Source organism: Rhinolophus sinicus, linkage group LG03 (assembly GCF_036562045.2).
Source record: "Rhinolophus sinicus isolate RSC01 linkage group LG03, ASM3656204v1, whole genome shotgun sequence".
Lineage (NCBI taxonomy): Eukaryota > Metazoa > Chordata > Mammalia > Chiroptera > Rhinolophidae > Rhinolophus > Rhinolophus sinicus.
The window spans coordinates 158,541,760-158,558,868 of NC_133753.1; the positions used below are offsets into that span (position 1 = coordinate 158,541,760).

General features: G+C 37.7%; 1 protein-coding gene across 1 annotated transcript; it reads right to left on the minus strand.

Annotated features, from left to right (window-relative positions):
* Nucleotides 1-36: 36 nt before the first annotated feature.
* SHISAL2B (shisa like 2B) lies at nucleotides 37-15,997 on the minus strand. Its single transcript, XM_019743848.2, has 3 exons — nucleotides 15,513-15,997; nucleotides 11,235-11,392; nucleotides 37-205 (listed from the first exon to the last, which is right to left on the minus strand). Exons 1-3 carry the CDS (start codon nucleotides 15,701-15,703, stop codon nucleotides 81-83), a joined length of 474 nt encoding a protein of 157 aa, XP_019599407.1. The 5' UTR covers nucleotides 15,704-15,997; the 3' UTR covers nucleotides 37-80.
* Between the last annotated feature and the right edge of the window lie 1,112 nt (nucleotides 15,998-17,109).

Below are 17,109 nucleotides of genomic sequence, written 5' to 3' on the forward strand. Positions count from 1 at the left end.
TGAAAAGTATTATTACAAAGTGTTTCAAATGCATTCTTTATTGTTCCATCTCTCCAGTGAGCTTTTACAACACAGGATTTTTAATAATACACAATGTTGATTTGTGTTGTATCCATTGTTTTTTCTTGAATTACATCATCAGCTTCATAGGATGTTTCATTTGTTGAATTTGAATTGGGGGCTTTGGTCTTCTTATTTGAGTTGCCTGCAAATACACGGAACAAAATGAAATAATTATGTGAAATTATGACATAAAATTTTACTTAAAAAAAACTTTGTAGTGATATTGAAAACATGATGTCCAGAAAATACTATGTAGATGATTGGGAATTGAATCATTTCAAATTTGTCTTTAAGCATTTGCTCCTGGAAGTTAAATGGGGGAAATACTCAGTAACAGAAGTCTTTTATTTCCATGCTTACCTTTCTTTCTCCATGCTTCCGTGGAGGGAACTACACATTTAATAAGAAGATAACAATTTCTGGGTTGCTTAATAACAGTGTAACTGTCCCTATGCACAAAGTGAACAAAGCTATACTAAAGCCACTCATAATTTGCAACACTCTTAAGGCTTTGCCATCATCCATGTAGATATAATTTTTAAAAAGAACATATTTGTATCACAATCTCATTCACCTATATATAAATATGAGTCCACAGTGCACAAGGTTAGAGAACTTTTTTGATGGTAAGATAATGTTCTACTTCTAAACATCCAATCACGTTTCAACCATATAATTTGATTTTTAAAAGTTAATTTGTTGAAGGCACACCATTTTCTAGCCCTGTGCCCAATCACCAAGCAAAGCTGTTTAAAATAAATGTAGTAGGGAAAGTCGACATGAAAATTTGATAATCTGATAAGTTTTTGATGATTATTTGCAAAGTAGACTCCTTAAAAAAATGTATTTGATTCAAATTTAACTACCAAATACTTAAGTAATGGGATATCTATATGAGTGCTCGATACTATTTTCCTCATATAATATTTGAAAAACAAAATGTAGATTTATTTTTCATTTGTTTAGTATTGTTTGTACTCTTCAATATCATAGCAGGTAAAGGTTACAGATCAAGGATATAAAATGTGCATTAGTTCTTATTATCTGGGTAGAATTTGTACCTTACATAAACATTTCTTTAAACATCTAAATTTTGAATATTTTATTAGAATTCCTGGAAGTCCGAAAAGTAATGTTTAATTCAAGCCCTTCATGTTTCCTTTTCACATACTCAAATTCTCAATATTTTAATCATTTCAAGGTGTTTTTAATCTACCATGTCACATTCTGTTTTCATTGTTTTCTCTTTTTTATGGTAAATAAACTCAGGCAGTTATTTCCCAACTTAGTTTGGGGTTCTCTCTGTCATCTCCTTTCTGACAGATCTAGTTTCCATTATGCATTTTTCTGGCAACAACTGAAAGAGTTTTCTAACCTATCTACTGCCCTCTGAGATTTAAAGGCTCGCAAAGTACATTCCATCCAATATTACAGATTTTTCTTCATCTAGGATGTGTCAAGATCCCCATTCTCCATCCCTGACTCATTGTTTCCTTGGCTACTGGGTCCTTCTGAACTGTGTAGGTACAAAGATCATTTCTTAGATTGGCCTCTTAAGCAAGGCAGTTCCCCTAACAAAACCAGTTTACTATACAAACAAGAGATTTGTTAAACACAATACTGACATCATTTGAAGCAAGAGCTTTGATTAGCGAGTTAACACCCATGATGTTCACTTTCTTCCTGTGGCTAATACAAATGCAAAGGTGTTTTCAATGTATATCCCTCTGGTGAGTAAGAGTAATGGGACCTATGGAAAAACAAGTGAAGTGCAATGAGTGGAGCTGTAGTGCTGACAGGAGTCCAGCTAACAGCATCCATTTGGAAGGATTTTAAAAGAGAAAGGAGGTAAAGCAGCAGGAACCTGAGCTTTTCCAAGTTTTGCTTTCATAAATAAAAGCTAATTTCTTAACTGACAAAGTACAGATAAAACCAGCTGCCTCTTTTCTGTCACTGGGTTACAATTTGGATTCGATTTAAAATAAGAAATCTCTCATTCCATTGAGCTCCCACGGAAGGCCTTTTCTTTACCTGAGTGCAGATTGCAAAGATTCGACATTACTGTGCTTTCCTGGGTTGACAATAGTTGCTCTTTCTGCTGCTCACTTCCCATTTTCATTCTTCGGGGGTGCTGTGGGGTGGGGGGGCTGCTCATATGAAAATCTCAACCGTCCTTTAATCCTATATTTCTCAGACTGGCATTTAAATTAAAGCTTTAGACTCTTCCATTATTTAAATCCAATTCATCATTTAAATCATTCATCAAGTAAGATCTTTCCATCTATCCTCATCACAAATTCGGCCAATATGTTTTTTCTGATGAGCTAAATTTTACATTCATTTTCAAAACCATTCCTCAGGGATCCATTTATTCTATAGCTCGTCTATGAACTCTGCTCTTGCCTGCCATTTCGAAATATCAAAAAAAAACAAAAAAAAAACACCTACTGAGGACCTCTGTCGGTCTTCATCTCCTGGCTGTCTGGCATAATTGTACTTAAGCTTTTCTGCCACTGCCTGCCTATATCCTGGCTTCTGTGTAACCATTCTGCAGAACTACAGCAGCTTCTAATTACTAATCGGCTAGCTTATGTTATCATTTAGTAGAAAATCTACACATCCCATTCATCCCACAGTTCTTCGTAGTGGAAACAAGCAATCTTTATATCGTAAAAGGATTTTGGTGTTTTTTTTTTTTGCAAGAGGACATTTTCCCTTAAAATTTAATATGAAACACAGGACTGAATCTGAAGTAAATAGTGAGGTGAACAAAATTATTTCATAACACTATTATGAAATAAGTAGGTCTATAACCTACTGATGGGCTCACCTTTTCTTTTCAATACCTTGCCATCCCCTCAGGGATGCACAGGTCTCTTACGTAAATATAGTTAAAAATTTATTGTGAAAGTTTGAATCTTAGACTTGCCTTTTTGCTTTGCCTGTCTATCAATTACTGAACGCAGTTCTATCCACAAATGTTTTTCCTATCCTATTTTTTCCACAATTGGCATTTTTTTCTTATTCAGCATTGTTCAATTTTTCCAAACATTGATGACTCACATAACTAACAAAGGGATTTAGCTGTTACTCTAAGTCCTTTAAATGAGTTTTCACGAGAAACTAGCTTCTATTTTTCTTGTTGGTTCCAGCGTCTGCTAGAATTGCCTAACCCTGTACCCTGAGGAGGACTCAAAGACGCTAAATGGAGCAGGACCTCTGCTGTGCAATGTGACTTTCTACATTCTAGGAACAAAACAGTCAGGGGACGGTCCAGGCTCATTATTTTAAGTAGAAAGTTCCCTTCAGGAGATACAAGTGGCCTTTTCTGCCACTGAGCTCAAATTGCCTGGTCCTCTCCTAATATCTTAATGAATTCTTAAAGCCTTTCTGAAACAAAGAATGGTGTTATGAAATAATTTGGCAGCCTAATTAATGAATCTTAAGCAGAAGGAGGTATTAAGCCTACTAAAAAAATAGCTCCCAAAGTTATCTATAAATCGAGTACAAAATAAAAATTTGACATTGTGATTCATATGTTTATTTGGAAACCTGACCCTTACAAAAGTAGCCCAGAAACTGAAAAAGAAGCATAATGGGAGGGAGGAAAAGTCTTGCCTAATCAGATATTAAAAACTATATAGCTACAATAACTTTAAAAGTAAATAAGGTAAAGGGCTTAAGAAGTACAAATTGGTAGTTACAAAATAGTCATGGGGATGTAAAGTACAGCATAGGGAATCTAGTCAATAATATTGTAATAACTATGTATAGTGCCAGGCAGGTACTAGACTAGTCTGGGGAATCACTTCTTAAATGATGCAAATGTCTAACCACTATGCTGTACACCTGAAATTAATACAAAATAATATTGTATGTTAACTGTAATTCAAAATTTTTAAAAGGGGGGAAAAGGTGAAGGGGAATAAGAGGTTCAAATCTGAGATGTAACATGCAGCATGGGGCGTATAGTTAATAATAGTCTAATAGCATAGGGTGGTGTCAGATGGTTGCTGGACTTAGTCATGGTGATCACTTCTTTAGGGCTATAAATGTTGAACAACTCTGGTGTACACCTGATATAGTGTAGGTGAGCTATATATTTTTTAAAATAAAAATCTTTAAAAATAGAGAAAATGATAAAGCAAACATGGTGAAATATTAATATTTGGGGATTCTAAGTGAAGAGTATTCAATAATTCTTTGTGCTATTTTTGCAACTTTTCTGTAAATCTGAAACTTTCAAAATAAAAAGTTTTGGAAAGTATATTACTAGCTTACTAAACTGATAAATTTAACAGAACAGAAAATCTAAAAACAGATACTAGTATATGTAAGAATTTAGTTTATGACAAAGGTGACATTTTAAATTGGCAAGAGAAAGATGGATTATTCAATAAATATTTGGACAATAGTCTCAGCTTTTGCAAAATAAAAATAAAGGCAGATCCATGCTTCACTTTTTCCACCAAAATTAAAATTTCAGGATTATGGAAGATTTAAATGTTAAAAATTAATGAATAAATGAATTAGAAGAAAATATAGGTGAATATATTTATATCTTATAGTGAGGTGAGAACTTTCGAAGTATAAAACTAAAGGAAGAAATCACAAAAGGAGAAACTGAAATTGAAAAAATTGTCACATACAAAATTAAAAAGGAAATAACTGAAAAACATTTGCAATATATGTGAAAAAGAGTTTAGTTGCTGTATGGAAAGTTCCTACAAAGCAATGAAAAATGAGCACTCCCATAGAAAAGTGTGTATAAGATATGAGTAACAATATGCCCCAAAAGAAATGACAAACTTTAAAATGTCCACTTTCACTCCTAATTAGATAAGATAAAATACTGCATTGTTTCTTTCAATGAACTTAGTAAAACTCGATACCTTTTGAAGTAATAATACCCATGAAATAGTATGTTTCTGGACTACAGTTAGCAACTTGTACCCAAAGCCTTTAATATGTACCCATCCTTTGGTCAACAATTCCACTGCCACATATTTATGCAAAGAAAATACTTAAATGTTCAATGTATGTGTGTAATAGAAAAAAATGGAAGCTAGATCAAAGTCAATGATTTAATAAGATATAGTATACTCGGACTTTGGTTTCTAAACACCATTCACAACTAAAATGAACCAGGCTTCTTGGAGAAGTGGCAGATTCCAGGGCTGGAACAGGGAAGGTATAGGATGCTCTGGAACATCTGTGACTGCAAAAAAGTGCTCAAATAATGATGGACACATTTTAAAAGGACACGGGCTGATTTAAAGTGCTCCCACAGGCTAATCTGAGATAATTCAAGGATCACAATAAGTAATGATACTAGTAGAATATTTTAGAATAAAGAATCCAAGTCCGTATTGATATTAATAAATGAATGAATAGGTAAATAAATAGGGCAGGAGGGAAAGCTCTTCCCATAGATGAATAATAACTAATAAATGTTGAAGAAATGATGAGGTTAGAAAAATCATCACTTTACAAGTATCGTAATAATTCTGAAGTTATTTTGAAATTTGAATGAAAAAAAAATCCGTTAACCATTAATGGGTGAGTACAAGTTTGAGGAGGAACAGGATATTTTCATAGTTTCAGCGTACCTCCCCACATATTGCTTAGTAAGTACAAAAGGAAAAATAGTCACTTTGCAATAGATTAATCCAGCAAATAAAATCTTCAGAGAATCCAAGTCAATATCACTAATAATGGGACAAACCAATATTATGAGCTTCTGATATGATGCCCTGAGAATATAACTTCTGTGATGTTCCTGTCAAAATCTATAATCTCTTTCCAATCATGAGAAAATATCAGACAAACTTCAACTGAAGGATACTGTATAAAATAACTGGCTTTTACTTTTCAAAAAAGCCAAGATCATGAAAGACAAAGAAAGGCTGAGGCTTGAAGGACAGTTAAGAAATACGAGAACTAATTACAAGATGTAATTCTGGACTAGCTCCTAGATAAGAAAAAGAAAAGCTATTAAAGATATTGGCAAAATTTGAATATGAACTGCAGATTAGATAATATTACTGTATCAATGTTCCATTTTCTGACTTTGATAATTACACTGTAATTATGTAAGAAAAAAAAAATCCTTGTTCCTAGGAACTATGTACTGAAATATTTATGGTTAAAGGCATGATATCTGCAAATTATTTTCAAATGGTTCAGAAAATATTCATAGAGAGAAAGTCAATGATGAAGAAAATGAGACAAAATATTAACTATTAGTAAGTCTGAGAAAAGGAATTCAACCTTCTCTATACTTGCAACTGTTCTGGAAGTGCAAAGTATCAAAATAAAAGAACAAAAACTCAGAATTCCATCAAGATAATAAAATGGAACAATTAAAAATGATGGCAAAGGTATTTATTTATTGGCATACAAAGATATCAATATTGTTCTCTGAAAAAAAAGGCATGTTATAAAAATCATTTTCCCCCCATTTTGTTATATATACACACACAATTGCACACAATTTAAAGGCCAATTGATATATATATATATCCATAGATGCATAGAAAAAAAATCCATGGCTATTCGCTATGATGTTAATATCTATTATAATACCTATTATCTCTGTGTGATGGGATCATGGATGCTGTTATTTGATTTTTTCTCTATATACTCTCATTTTCCTACAATGAAAGTGAATTGAAAGAAAGTTTTTGTTTTTGTTTTTAATGGGGCTGTCCTTTAAGAAGAAGAAATATAGCAGACCATTCTGAGCCATTTCAAGTCCTGGTTTGCTGACAGGCAGAATAAACAATATGATCTTCAACTTGCTTTTTTTCTCAGTATTCCATATATAATTTATGTTTTTCTCCTAGACAACTGTGTCTTACTGCTGATTTGCTTACGCTTTTTCATTTATATCACCTGCCTTTACAAAAGAAACTACTAACTACAGGCTTGGAGTTGTCTATTATTCCCATGCAACTGTACTATTTATCTGCACAGGCAGCTCTGCTAAAATCTGCCCTTCTAAATGTCACCAAAAAACTCTGCTGTTAAGAACCCTTCTCTCCTTGAATCTCTACCCCTCTCCTCAACTGCAGGGTGTCTGTCAGTGGATACTTCAAACCACAGGATGAATATGCTTTACTTCCTGGAGCCTCTATTTTACACAAATATTGGAAGGAGAAGTCACATAAGTCATTATAGAAAATTCCCATACATTTAAAAAATAAAGTAGGTGACTTCAAGTAATTTAAAGCTCACAAGACGTAAGGTAGGCCTTTTCACTCAAGGCCTTGGAATTCTGGAGGCACGCGTTCCTTTCTTCTCTACCTTGAAGGATTCTCCAGTGGAAATGTTTGAGAAGCAGGGATCTAAGGCATTCACTTCTGTCATTGCTCCTCTGTTAGCCAGTCATTCTTCTACATCTTGCTAAGCCCTCATCCTCAGAAAGATGCCCTTCACACAGCCATCTTCTGCCCAGAACTTTCCGTCCTATATAGTACAATTTATAAGCCGTGGTGTTCTTCTAAACATTGGCATTTGAAACATGCATAATTCAAGAAAATAATTATGGCACACAATTTAAAGGCCAATTGATTGCTGAGCAAGAGGACCTCTCCACAAAGTGAGCCCCGGAGGAGTCCACTTCAACTCTACAGTCACTACCAGAGACCTGCTTCTTTCAGGATCAACTCAGAATGTATAAAGCCTTAAATTATATACATTAAAAAAGAATGAAACCCAATAGAATAACGACACATGAATGAAAAATCTTGGCAAAATGGTTTAAGATTAGACTATTTTAAACTTATTGTCATTTATAGCAACGAAGTCCAGTGTCCTAAGCCAGTTTTCGTATGTGCACAAAAACACATTTATTTCCCTTGAGGTCATTCCAATTGCCTGTAATGAAAGCAGTCTCAATTATAAAAACTAATTTAAAATAATGGGAGATTGACTCTTAAGAACAGAAAGTTTTGAAAGAAAGGAGTGGTAACTGGTAAAACCAGTTTTCCTCTGATATATGTTTACTTGATTATTATGCAAACATTTTAGCATGTTCTTGATCTTGAAGGCATTCCTTAAATGGAGTAGATCTGTTTTCTCAATAGTTAGAACACTGGCATCTATTCCTAGATGGGAGACTCATTGTAGTAGTAGCATATTTAACAATGGTACAGCGATGGTTTTTATCACTTCAAAGGGGCGCTTTCAAATATAAACCATTTTCTCTGACTATTCCAGTGACATTTGGTTTACCTATTTTGTTTTGGGCTCTCCGCTATGTCTGATTTGGTTAAAATCAACCCAAGGCCCCAAAATCACCTCATTTGAAAGCAGCAGGAAGGCAGTGATCATATAAAATCCTGCTTTGCCAATGCAAGCCCTCAGGAAAGGTGTATTGAATTCATTTGCTGACTTATACACAATGTTTCTGAGAGGGGCAGAGTGGGGACATTTCATTGCAAGAAAGCAGCCTCATCTAACTACTTAGGAAGTACGTTAATGGATCTCCTTAGCTAAACAGCAATAAGACTACAAGACTTGAATTAACAAGCCAACTAATTCCAGCATTAGATTAGGGTTAACCCATATGCTCTATTTCAATCAAATCCTGAAACTTGTATTTATGGAACACAGGCTCTGCGACCTTATCAAATACACCGCTACTGCATGATGGCATTAGCTGGGGTCTTCTGGTTGCTGGGTTCTCAGAGCCAACATGAAATAATATTTGGAGCAGTCCCTGAGATAAACCAGGGAATAACCACTTTTTATTTAGCACAGTGCATTGTATAGAGGAGGCACTCGATGAATGTTTGATGACTATCATGGTGATAAGAAACAATCCTTTGATCACCTACAATACAGGTGCAGTGCTATCCCATTCGATTCATTCAGCAAACAAACATTCAGTTAGGTGTTCTAAGGCACTAGCAATACAATAGTGAGCAAACAAGAACAAAAATTGCTGCTTTCCTGTTCCTTTCTAGTTGGAGTGGAGAAAAAGTTAGAGAGTAGATAAGTTATACCCAGAATGCCAAAAAAAATGTATACACATGACTTGTATTCATCTTTTGTTATCGGTATATACTGAGTATTACAATTCTAATACAATGTTTTTCCTTTCTTAAAATGCGTATACATTTTTTGGACACCCTCTCTATATAGTATATGAGTGGTAAAATGCTTAGGAGAAAAATAAAGCAGGGAGGCAGTGTGAAAGGTTGAAGGGGAGTTAAAAATGCAGATAGAGTGACCAAAGAAGAACTGCCTGGGAGGGTGACGTTTAGTAAAGATTCAAAGAAAGTGAAAGTGCAAACCATACAGGTATCTAAAAGAAAAGCAGTCTAGACGATGGTAATGGCATGTACAAAGGCCCTGAGGCAGGAATTTCCAGAAACAGCCCAATGGCCAGTGTGGCTGGACATATGGGGATGAGAGAAATAAGGGTGGAGAGGGCACAGAAGCCCTGGTGGATCACAGTTACGATGCCATATCTACTGAGAGAGATGGGATGTGATTAGGGTTTTGAGCAGAGGAGTGACATGACCTGACTTTGGTTTTAACACGCTCACTCTGGCTGTTCTGTGGAAAACACACAGCAGGGGAGCAAGGACGGAGTAGGAAGAGGACCTCTTATTTTTTTAAAGGCACAGTCCAGTTTGCAGTTTTAGCAAGTTCCCTAGGTGATTCTTATACACAGTAAAATTTAAGAACTGCTACCTTAAATTATCTAAGCAATTGAGACAAAAATTGGTTTTACAATCTGGTTATTTCATGATCACTAATCCACTGCTTCATTTTGCCTGTGGAGAAATTGGGTCTAAGCCATTGGACTAAATTAGGCTAACAACCTATCATTTCGGCCATGCAATCTCCAAACTTCAGAAGGAGAGCTCCAAAGGGATCTTGGCCTCTGGCTCTGTGACACAGGATACCCTCTGAGAGAGCTCTCTCCTGTACAGAGAAGACCCCAGCTAATGCCATCATGCAGTAGCGGTGTATTTGATAAGGTCGCAGAGCATGTGTTCCATAAATACAAGTTTCAGGATTTGATTGAAATAGAGCATATGGGCAGATAATTTTCTCAATTTTTAAAAATAACGGTTTTCATTTACTTTTTTTCCCCTACCCCCCTTCCCCCCAACTTCGAGTCAAGCCGTTGTTCTTAGTCCAATTGTGGTTCATTTACTTTTTAAATGGAAGTTAGTGAGCATTTGTGTCTTATTCTAAATATATATATTCTACATATATTGTATATATTCTAAGATACAGAGGGTGCCAAAATATATATACACATTTTAAGAAAGGAAAAACTGTATTAAAATTTTAATACTCGATATATACCGATAACAAAGAATGTAAGTCATGCGTATACATTTTTTGGCATCCCTGGTATATATTCTATATATATTCTAAATTTTTATTAAAATATATTCTAAATATATATGTAAAATAAAATTCATGATTACTGCTTTTTAAATACAATAGAAATTTAAATTCACAAAATTTTAACAATTCTGAGTTTCTTAATGCTAGCAATTAGCATTTATGTAGCACTTTATACTTACATAACAATGAGACCCAATTTCATGCATAAAAATTTCTTTCTACTTTGTAGTCACGCTACACACACCACTATAACTTAACTAGTTCCTAATCTATTTAAGAATAGAGACGGTCTTTAATTTATTTTTCTATTTCTTTTATATGCCTCCGAATTATTTTATATGCCTACTCCAAATTCTGTACACCATACGTGTACAGGCAAGTAAAGGCAAGTAAATGCTTAACTGACCACTGACTAACCCATCTGGAATAGTGCAATGCTGAGAATTAATGATCAGATACTTTGTTCCTCTATTTATTGGACTTCTTTGGCTCCATCAAAAACAAAATTTAAAAATTCCAAGAGTATAAAACCTCTATAACTGAGAGATATATAAATATATTAAAGTGGATATATTGGATCAATGTATTATTTTTCACAAGCACATTTACAATTTACACCCTGCCACTATATTTCCTTGGGCACAATTTTCTCTAAGGCCAATTTAATGTGAATTTTTATAAAGGTGCATAATGAATTGACTTTTTTAAAAGCATTCATTGACACTATGATCTCTTACCCAGGTACAGGTTATTTTTTTGAACAGACAGGTAATTAGCCACAAGTAATGGATACTGATTACCTTCTTGAGTGGAAGAAGCCTCTAGGTGTTGAAGTTTAAGGCCATTGTCTAATCTTTGAGGCTTTGTGTACAGAAATAAATAGCAAAGGACACAGACGCTGATGACAAAGGCAAGTAAAACAAGGGCAGCAATCCCCAATCCAGTCAGGGCACCAATGCTGAGGAAAAAAGAGAAAAATTGGGACTGTCAAACAGACTGGTTTACATAGGAACTAAAAAGGCTTAAATATTGTTAATTCTTGCTTCAGTCATTGATAACCAAATTATATTTTAGTATAAACAGTATATGATTGAAATCTACAGCTCACCCCTTTGTATCATCAAACTCTTATTATATTTTCTCTAAACATGTGTACACATTTGTTAATATTACTATAGAATATCATGTGAATTCATATAACAGGTAAAAGTTCACATAATTCTCTAGGGATAGTTCAAAACATCTCAATCAAATATACCTCTGTTATTAATATATTGTAGGAGGTAAGATCAGGACCATCAACAAAAGATTAATAGAAAAATAGTTATTTCTACAAAAGTAGTGAAGCAAATGTTTACCAGAAATGTGGAACTTTTCATTTGGAGACATGTATGGGAGATATATTGTCTACTAATATACAAAACCACAACTGTTACAAAAGAGAAGTTTAATTAAAGGAAAGCAATAGTTATGAAATTCATAGAAAGTTCCTTCAGTCTGAATTTTTGCTTTCTAAAAGAGCATAACACCAATGGCTTCTAGCATCAAGGAAGAAACCCTTATACTTTTCTCTAAAAATAAAGTGTATATCTGATATTATTTTCTCTGCACTGAATTTGTTATAATGCCTTCTGATACAGTTATAAGGCTAATCATTTGAGAAATAACATAGTATACATAAACCTGTGAACTTAATATTTTTACATGGGAAATGGAGCTTGACAAAAAGAGAATTATCTTCAAAGACTAACATGCAAATGTACATTACTTTCATGAACCATATGTATGTGTGGGTGTGTTTATGTATATAAAATTAGATTTAAACCTGCTCAAGACCAGATGCTTCTGTTGAATTTCCCATAGTGTTGTGCACACTTATTAGAAATGTTTAATAGAGTACTTAGCTTGTAGTAAATGTTCCATAAATAGCGGTAAATAATAATTTCCCGGTGATTGATCCACTTATAGCAATTGAAAAATCATCCTCATTTAAAAGTAATGATCTTTTTCTTCATTATCTTCCAGGCTTGACTGTAGGCTTCTGCTGTTTCCCAGAGATTAGGGTCCTGACTAGTTTGACATGTACCAAAAAGGAGGGAAGAGAGAACTTGAGTAGGGATGCTAGCTGTGTCACTGCTTTGGGAGCAAGGAGAACAGAGTTGAAAGTGAGGGGCTAAGCTCATCCAACTTATTCCTGTTTTAAGGAGCTACATCACCCTTGCAATTTAGAGATTGCCTGCTTTGCCGCAGATGTGGAATCAGACTTCCAGAGATTCTTGGGCTTGGTTTATTAATGTCAGCCCAGTTTCCCTATACCTGCACACAAGGGAAGACTGGGTAATTTTGTGACTAGAGTCAGTATATAGTTAGATACTTAAAATGGAGTTTGCCCTCACATGGTGCACTCTCTTCCAAGGGGTAGACTCCTGGCTCTGGCAAGTCCTCTTTCATGCTTGTTGGCACCAGAGTTGACTTTTGTAGACCATACATGTCAGGGAGGGTTAGGACTCTACACAGACACATGGGAACATAATCCACTTAATTAACATTATCTGCTGCACAAGAACTCTACGAAGCCACACATCTGGAAAGATTCCTAAAATGAGACCTAGTTATTAAAAAATCTTCAAAGTAAGAGAGTAAGTTAGTCAATTTAAAAATAAAATTGTCAGGTTAATTAAATTCAACATATATATTGTGGGCTTTTAATGTACACAATTTAAAAACCAGTCCAAACAGTTTGAAGGAAAAACAAAAACAATGCATGCTGTTTTCTGCTTTCTGTTATAAAAGGAGATTGTTCATAATCTTGACAGACTGTTACAATGTCACAGTTCCACTTTATACAAATGTTGCTTTATGCATGCGAACCTCTAGATAAAGATAGAGCTCTAGGAATCTCCTAAAACATTCATTTCAACAAACACTTACTGAATTCATGTGTCACCCTGAGCAACAGTCATTACTTTCCTAGGTCCTGAAAAGGCTACCAAAGGAAAGCCTAAGAGGTTAGGAACCTGTAAGAGGAGAAAAGATGGGAGTGGGCCAGACAGAAAAGGGCCAATTATTCTTTCCTCACAGCACCGTATGGCAGTTTGCTTTCCAATCCTTGACAGAAGGTCTGAAGCTTTAGTCACATTAACGCATCAGTTATCCTACTCAGCAACTTCACGTACCTAGCAGTATTTACACACCTGTCCCTTTCTCCAGCAGCTGCAGACTCTCAGAACAAACGCTAGTGACTTCTGGGATATTTTTCCCAGTTGGACTATTTTAAATTAGGGATGGAGAGCAAAGAATAGGAGAGAAATGAAGCTCTAAATTTTTACCTTCGCAGTGTGTTCTCGGAGCTCAAACTAACAAAACCCCCAGGTTTATTTAGCATTGCCAAGTGATGCGATCAGTTGAAATGATTTTTGTATTTTCCTGGGGAACTGCGGTGCACTGTCCATTTCGTCAGTGCGGAAGGGAGACCCCAGCAAACTGTTCATTCCTTTGTCCCCTCATAAATCTTAGGAAAAATTAATAGCTGCTTGTCACTTTGCAATGAGTCAGGAATCTGAGAATCCCAGGCACTTCTCAATCGAGTTTGGTTTAGGAGTTGCCAGCCTCTTTTGGAGGTGCTGCCACCATTATTAACACCTCCAAAGACTAAGTGCTGGGTTATGGTATTATTTTCCAAAAGGAAAAATAATATGCCAGTGTCATATGGACTGCTTCCCCAAATAATAAGGATAAGTTATTATTATTATTATTATTATTTTGAGATTTTGCCCCACTCTGACACAATACAACTTCGTTAGTTGAACTCATTGGTAAGCGGTCACTCCTGAGATTTTTTTTGAAGCTCACCAATATGTAAAAAAAGTTATTTGACTGCTTCAGGAAATAACATACAAAGTTCTTTGCTGTACACTTGGCATGTGTGCCAAATTCTGGATTATTTTAGGAGATTGGGAGAAATAATATTCTTCTGCTTAGTAGCAGTCTCTCCTCTCTCTCTCCCGCCCTCCTCCTCCCTCCCTCCCTCCTTTTCATTCTCTCTCTCTCTCTCAACTAAACATAAGCTAACTGATTTGTAAGCATCAATTTAAGGTGGTGTGGGAGTCCTTTCCTATAATCCTGACACAACATTTGTTCTCCAGGCAAAATGAAAGAATCAGGTTCAAAGTTTGCAATCCTTTGGAATGGAAGGGGAGAAAGCACTTCATAATGAAAAATGTCTGCTTAAATATCTAGTTGGAATGAGTACATTTTCCATAGGAAAAAGAGGTGAGAAAGACCCCACTTCAGAAAGTCTCATCACTTTTCAGCAATGGCCAAATGGTTCAGGCTTTGAGAAAGGGAGTATCCTGGAAATGTTCTACAGAACGTGTTATCATAACACCTAAAGCTCTACCTCTCTGTGGGTCTCCAATTCGGTTCGGGATCAGGGGCAGATCGAATGAAAAGGGCAAATTATAAAATCCAGTCACTTGAGAAGGCGCGCGCACGCACACACACACACACACACAACTTTTTGGTAGTTTAGAGAATACAGCCAATTCATTCTTACCCTCCAAAGAGACTTAAAATACTCTGATCCTTGTTTAATGCCTTAAAATGGGTCCCATAGGAGCCCGCTTTCTGTTCAAATGCAGCAAATGCCCAAACATATAAAGAGAATTAAAACCTCCTCCTTAGTTTACGCGTCTGGCCTCTGCCAGCAGAGCCGCCTCCTTGGGACTGGTCCCTGGCGAGAGTGAAGACCAGTGCGCTCCGGGGAGGCGGGCGGGGAGCTGAGCCGGGCCAGCCGGGCAGCTGGGTGTGCGCGGGGCGCAGAGCCCGCCCTCCTCTCGCGCGCGCCTCGCCTGGGGTCCCCGGGCGGAGTCACACCTCTGGCTGCCACAGACAGACCCTCGCCGGGCGAGTCCCGGCTCCCGGGGCATCTCGGAGCCGGGGGAGGTTTCTCTGCAGAGACCTCACCCGCCCTCGGAGGCTCCGCGTCCTTCCGGAGGGACGCGACCTGAGCAGGTCCCGGTGTGGCACTGCTGGCAGCCTCCCCAGACCCCGGCACGCTCTCCGCCTGCCCTGCCCACCTGAGGCTCCACATGTAGCTGTGCTTGTAGGGGAAGTAGCTGCCCGGCTCGCTGCAGCAGTACTTGAGGTCCGCGAAGCCGCAGCAGTAGAGGAGAGAGGCCGCCTCGCCGCGCCGGGGGCACTGGAAGGGCTCCACGAAGCTGTGGTTGACGCTGTAGTAGCCAGAGCACACCCGGCTTGCCTCGCCCATCGCGGGCGGCTGCGGGCAGGGCCACGCGAGGTCCCGGGTCTGTCCTCGGACCGCACACGTCCCGCGCTCCCGAGCCCCGCCGACCCCCTCCACCCGGGCTCCCCACTTGCGATCTGGGGTCTGCTGCGTCGGCGTGCAGCCTTCGCGCGCCTCCTCAGCTCTCTCTCCTCCCCTTGTCCACACGGTGTCTGGTCGCTTTACTCGCGCATCTCCCTCTCGCTACTGAGTGGTCGGTCCTTTTATCTGCGGGTCTCCGACCCTGTACCTCTTCTCCCTCTCCCTTCGTCTGCTTTCTTCGCGCTCACCTGACACCTCTCCACTTTCCCTCACTTCATCAACAGCCTGGGGACCGTAGCTGTCCCCACTCCATGACAGAAAGAGATTTCGCCTGAGGGAAAAGTGGAGACGTAGGACATGTTTGCCGCGTGGACAGGTGCAGCTGAAGTTGCTGTTCTGTCTGCCCAAGCGCAGGGCAGGTGGTTTCCAGGCAAGTAGAGCAGGGCTGGGGAGCCTTTACCCGCCACCCACCCAAGGAGTGAGCTAGTAGGCAGAACAAAAGGAACTGAACTACTAACAACGGGGTATTGAGAAGTACCCCTTGTTTTCTGAGAAGTACGCGTGAAACATTAAAATCTGCCAATGTAAAAATCAAAGACAAAAAACAAAATTCCCTCCAAAAACTAGCCATGCACTCCGTGTTCAGTTAAACAATCTGGAAGGGGGAGGAAGGGCCAAAGATTAGGTTAAGAAAATGAGAACTTCTTCAGAGGCAAGCCGAAAGAGGAGGCAAAGGAAATAGGGAGAAAGAGACCATCAATTTTAAAGTGCTGCAGAAAATTCTACTCCCTTTTTTGCTTGGTTTTCTCATTTCGTGATTCGTTTGTTCACAAAGTCTTTTTAAATAACAACAGTAATGGAGGCTCGTTGTAATTAAGTCAACCAATACTTTGGTGTGGAAAGGAGAAAATAATAATAGCCTAATGATGGGAGAGAAGGCAACCCGAAAATTCACAGAATGTCTGAGACAGATTGAGCGTTGTTCCTGCCTCTTCGTTTTCTGCTTCCTTCCCTTGGCCAGAGGGTTGATTGGAAGCCAGCATCATGAATTTTACCTTGTTGGTCGCTGGGTGTTTCTGTGTTCCCGTAAATATTCTTGAGCTTTGTTCTGGGATGCAATTGAGAGACTCGGAAACAGTTGGATTCCTTCAGGTTTGCTTTTAAGCTCTGTTAGGATCAGGATCAAAAACTTGACCTGAGGAGTAAGTTTTTCCCCACGACCGAGGTGACACCCTTCTGAGTATTCCACCTGATACCTTGTGGATTGTGAGGCTCACCATTTGGACTGCTAGAAACAAACTATTCCAAGCCCTGTGAGAGATTCAAGGAGTGTTCCCTCTGCTCCTTTT

Excerpts from the sequence above, each read along its gene's own strand:
- SHISAL2B (XM_019743848.2), bottom strand. The coding sequence starts at position 15,703 with ATGGGCGAGGCAAGCCGGGTGTGCTCTGGCTACTACAGCGTCAACCAC. Across the intron at positions 11,393-15,512 it reads AGCTACATGTGGAGCCTCAG|CATTGGTGCCCTGACTGGAT; the intron begins GTGGGCAGGGCA and ends TTTTTTCCTCAG. Across the intron at positions 206-11,234 it reads GGCTTCTTCCACTCAAGAAG|GCAACTCAAATAAGAAGACC; the intron begins GTAATCAGTATC and ends GTGTATTTGCAG.